The sequence below is a fragment of the Limulus polyphemus genome, unplaced genomic scaffold (genome assembly GCF_000517525.1).
Source record: "Limulus polyphemus unplaced genomic scaffold, Limulus_polyphemus-2.1.2 Scaffold32, whole genome shotgun sequence".
Classification (NCBI taxonomy): Eukaryota; Metazoa; Arthropoda; class Merostomata; order Xiphosura; family Limulidae; genus Limulus; species Limulus polyphemus.
The window spans coordinates 1,255,108-1,260,380 of record NW_013665642.1 but is presented as its reverse complement, the minus strand read 5'-3'; the positions used below and the strand labels follow the sequence as shown (position 1 = coordinate 1,260,380).

Sequence of the window (5,273 nt, the reverse complement as noted above, 5' to 3'; positions counted from 1 at the left end):
TATGAGCTTTTTCTCATCACCTCCATTCCTTAGGCTTGTGCACACACTATTAAATGGGTGACTAGTTACGGCTGGCATTATCTCATCAGTTGGCTGAACATCACATCCAGATCCTACTTTCAGAAGCAGCCAAAGCAGGCTTTATTATCAGAGCTTGGTGTATTTTTCAACATGTGTCTCAGTCAAGTTCAGCTAACACTCATCTGGATCTTTGCTATGCAACAGTTAGTACGACTCTTACTCACATCTCCTTCTCTCACTATGTGGAAGGTTCTTTCTCTTTTGGGGATGTGGGCATCACTCAAATCCTTCATTCCTTTGGGATGATTGCACATGAGATCATTTGTTATGTCCAGTGTTATTTTGCCTACACTCACACCTTTCTAGGTGCAATGAAATGAATTTTTATTCATTGGGATCCTTCAGTTTCCTGGGATTTATCCATGGTTATTTTGTCGAGCTGGGTATGGAAATTGATCCACATTGCTTATTCTGGGCTCTCTTTGGAGGCGAGGAGACTTTTGCATGTCACGTCTCATCAGAATCGTCACGTTTCTATGTCCCTAGCAGACTGGTTAAACTGCCCATTGGAGGACATTGTGCAGGCTGGTATGTGGACCTCCCTCAATACTTTTATCTCACGTTATTGCTTGATCTGGCAGTATCTTCGTCTTAGGGTTTTTGACTACCCCCTGTAGCTATCTTAATCATATCCGCTAGATTATAAAGAGGGGTGAGTATCTTCATTTCTAATCTTATCTCTTCTTTACTTTCCAGAGTCCCTTACCTCTTTTTCACAGGATCCCACTCTGTGGTGAGTGTTGCCTGGGCAGGTATGCTTTTATCAAACCAAATCCATGCTAGCAACCATTAACATAACATACTTTATCTAGATTTCGACAGGCTCTGTAAAAGTGAGATGTTCCATAAGACCACCTAGAGGCAGACCAGGTGGTATTACTGTACTATGCTGGACTGCCTCTCATGGACTATCATAAGTAAAGCATAAGGGAATCCTGCCCATCCTTGCTGATCATCAGATTGAATAAATCAGGGTTTGTTTGCTTTTAAAAATACAGGGAACTTGGTTCACCTATTGCACTGTTTCCAAGAATTGTTACTCAGGACTCTCCAGTATGCATTACCATACCCAGTTCCCAATCACTGGGGTGGTGGACAGGGGTTATTCTTCTGGAGGGTTCAAGTAAATTTCCTCCACTCTTGGAGACAAGGGTGAAGTTGGGGCCCTCCCACCCGGGAACCTGGATGTTTTTTCCCAGATGCTAGTGGGAGAGGCACCAGCTAATGTGGGAGCCTACTCTCATAATACTGGTTCAGATTTGATGCTTGGCTATCCAGTTGGGTTGAGTGTGGCCATTCTTTTTGATCAGTATTGCTTCAGAACATTGTTCATGGAAGAGGGTCCATTGTCTCCTCATAATTCCGAATGCAGAGTGATCCCATCCTGGGTCCTTGTTTGAGCACAGTTTGTTCCATGTCCTCCCCATAATTCCTGGGACAGTTGGAATTTACCTTGTCCACATGGTTGGGGAGTGAGGATGAGTGTTCATAATTCCAGACCAGGTGAGTTCTGTTTCCTCAGGTTGAGTATGGCATACAGGATCCTTTCATTTCGAGTTTGGGGTGTTGCCTTTTGGACTTCTTCAGGTTAAAGAGAGGGTTTGTACACTTTTGTGTTGCTTACCTTCTTGTCGTGATTCCAGTAGCTTGGAAGGCATCACTCTATGTCTACAGGTTGGGATCCACTCACAAATATATATACTGCAGTCCAAATGCCCTAGCCACCAATGTGTGATTTAGGGACCATGGCCCTATAATTCCAACTTCGAGTAGTGGAACCTCAGCTACATGGTTGGGGCCTGGCCAGTGGTGATGATGAATCATATTAAATTCACCCGCAAAGCATAAATTCTGGATGAAGAGCATTCCTGTTCTGGATGTGGTGTGGTTCCCCTACTAGGGTGCTAATTTTTTGTTGGCATGCCCACAATCTAATGTATGGATAATGCCCTCACTGGCCCCTCCAGTTTATTAATGGGGAATTCTAGCTGTAGTGTGAGAGGAGGTAAATATGTTTTGGAAGTTACCATTTTCCTAAATTGAAAATGTATTTCCAATAATACTTACCTCCTTTCACACTCTCCTGCCCTTTCTCCCCACTAAGAGACTGTGTTAGAGACTGCAGATTAGGTCAATCTCGAAAAAGTGATAATATTATCTGATTAAGGTGCTTATATACAATATCAGGATAGAGGGCACATTAACATAGGTGGTGAGTGTCAAGTGACATATCACCAAGGGCAGTTAAGTGGGGAATAAAAGATTGGAGCAAGTGAGAAAAAATCAGATCAATGCTTAGATGCACAAAGGAAGGAAACCCAAGCAGTTTAGTAATAGCTGTTGTGTGAGAGGAGGTAAGAATTATTGGAAATATATTTTCAATTTAAGATAATGTTAACATCAATGTTTAAACTAAATACCCTCCTCTGAACAAAGCTCATAAAGTTACTTGTATTTCATCAACAGGAGCAGAGAAAAGAAATTTTAGAATCCATTGTTTTGTTCAAGACATATCTTTGTGCTGATGCATTGAAAACGGTTAACTTAGCTACTGTTGCTTCTAAGACTGAAGGATGTTTACCCCAGGATTTAGAGATCATTGTAGATAGAGCTACACATGCTGCTTTTCTTCGCTCAATTTCTGGTAAGTCGTGTAGGACATAGTTAAGAGGCTAAAAATTCAACCCATAACCTTACACTTTTTGTACTATTTAATTCCATTTACTTTTTCTATAAGTCAACCTTCACATAATTAAACGTTTGCTCAACTCACAATATCATTTATATATATTAGACAACACTGCTGATGTTATTTTATTCTACTCATTTTATGTTAAGTCAACTGGGACATACTGGTAGTAAAAAGTTAGCTTAACCCACAACATAAGTTTTTTTGTTTTGATTTTTGCAGAACTCTTTACACAGGTTTATTCCTGTTGCTTTTTATTTAGTCAATTACAATAAGGTTTAATTCACAATATAACTAATGTTGTAGATAGAGTTAAAACTAGTTTTTATTCAAGCTACTTTTTGGTAAGATTAAGACATTATGTATTTATTCATCTGTCTGTTTAATAGAACAAAATCAAAATTGGATACTTAATATGTGTGTGTGCGTGTGTATATATATTATATATATGCAAGATGAAACAAGAATGGATATTGTATATTGTTCAAATACTTTCTGTTTATACCTAAAAAAAAAGTCCCTCAATGGGACAGCTATAACAAAACACACAAACACACTGTAAAATAAAAAAATTAATTTGCACTAAAGTTAGATGTTTAGTGATGTTTGCCATTCAACTAATGGATGGGCCCATTAATTGATTACATTTGATTAATCAACTAGTTCAGTGTTCCTCAAACCATGGTATGCAAGAGTTGACTGTGATTGTTACCAGCCAGTTGCCTTCTCTCTAGTTAGAAGTTCAAAATTAGTAACAGTGGCAGATAGCTGTAGTAGCTTTGCCTTAATAAAGACAGGGTAAGCTAGTTTGGTGGCAATTATAATCAAACCCAAGACCACCATATCACAAAGCTGAACAAACTTGAACTAAAATAGACAATTAAAATGCTAAAATTGAGTTTTGATACCGGTTGTGAGCAGGGTACAGATAGCCTATTATTTAGCTTTACACTTAACAACAAACAAACATAATGGTAGTGTTGCAATTACTTAGGTAGTTGGTATATTTGGAAATAATTATAATTGAAAATCCTAATTTTCATTATTTTTGTGACAATAGGTTTAATCGTTATTCAATTAATCAGTTGTTAGAATAATCAAAAATAGTAATAATTGGAAACACTAATTTTGATTAGTTGATTATTTTCATGACATTAATTGATTTAATCATAATTTTTATTAATTGATTAGGTTACCTGGCACTAATCGATGTAATCGCTTGTCATAGGTAATTGGTTAAATCTCCCAGTTCTACTTTGCACTAACCAGTAGTTGTCTTGACATTCTAATCATATGAGTATTTATAATTGTTGGGGCATCATTTAATTACATGCATCATTTTGAGGACTTTAATTTTCAATTAATTAGTATTTATAAGTCTAATTTTATTTATTATTTTGGATGTAATATAATATGTACTTTTTCGTAATATTGTTTACAGTTTATTTAATATACTTATAATACTTAAAAAATGTAGATAATAAAGTTCAAGATGAAACAGAAGCAGTTTTGACTGATGCAGACTTTCAAGCAGCTCTGTATGACTTTTCTCCACTGTCTCTACGGGATTTAAACCTTCATACTGGGGGTGATAAAGGGTGGAATGATGTGGGAGGATTAAACTCAGTAAAAAAATCATTAAAGGAAATGCTTCTTTGGCCTGTGAAAGTGAGTTGCATTTTTTTTCATTAGTGTTTTTATTTCCATATTGTGAGGTTGATATTGTGTGTTTAACATTATTTATAATGAAATCATACAGTATAAAAGCATGATAAATTATGTCTAGAAGTTTAACTTAAGAATATTTCCAATACTTTGTGGTGATTGAATTGTGAAGACATTTCTGAAAATCAAAGTTAATTATATTTTATTATAATTTTAATATAAAACCTTTCTAGTTTGACATAAACATTTATTTTACTTCTCAGTATCCATCCCTGTTTGCTGCATGCCCACTGAAACCACAGTCTGGAATTTTGTTGTTTGGAGCTCCTGGAACAGGCAAGACATTGTTAGCGGGAACTGTGGCCAAAGAATTTGGATTACATTTCATTAGTATAAAAGTATGAACACAGTTCATGATTATTGGACTTTTACTCCAATGATAAAGTAAAATGAAACTGAGGTTACTGAAGACAGGTGTCTAGTTAACTTAGTTTTATTTCTATTGGTCTTTCCATTCTTCAGTTTTCAAAATGTTATTTCATTATTAGGGAGAAGTTGTTTTTTTCGTATACGATACAATAGCAAATGATCAGACACTTTAAATAAGTATCATTTGAGTTGTGTTTAAGTTGTGCTGTTTTGATCATGTTTGTTTGTTCATTGAAAGAAATTTGGGTGGTTGTGATTTTGATATCATATGAAAACATAATAAGCCAACAGAACAAAAGTTCTGAAGGAGTGACTTGTAATTAAAATGTATATATTTTTCTATGTTCTGATTATTCACTTTGTTAATGACCATTTTTCGACATTATGATGATAAGGAACCCACTTGAAG

General features: G+C 35.9%; 1 protein-coding gene across 6 annotated transcripts in view; it reads left to right on the top strand.

The window, feature by feature from the left end:
* The window catches only part of LOC106460125 (peroxisome biogenesis factor 1-like), a 125,277-nt gene that overhangs the window by 53,583 nt on the left and 66,421 nt on the right, over positions 1 to 5,273 (top strand). For all 6 annotated transcript variants that reach the window (XR_002610761.1, XM_022387113.1, XM_022387103.1 and 3 more), the window contains 3 exons: positions 2,548 to 2,725; positions 4,248 to 4,438; positions 4,699 to 4,833. Coding sequence is in view for 5 of the 6 variants with exons in the window: in XM_022387113.1 (XP_022242821.1) it covers positions 2,548 to 2,725; positions 4,248 to 4,438; positions 4,699 to 4,833 (504 nt within the window). In the remaining variant the exon portion in view is untranslated. The remainder of the gene's footprint in view (positions 1 to 2,547; positions 2,726 to 4,247; positions 4,439 to 4,698; positions 4,834 to 5,273) is intronic.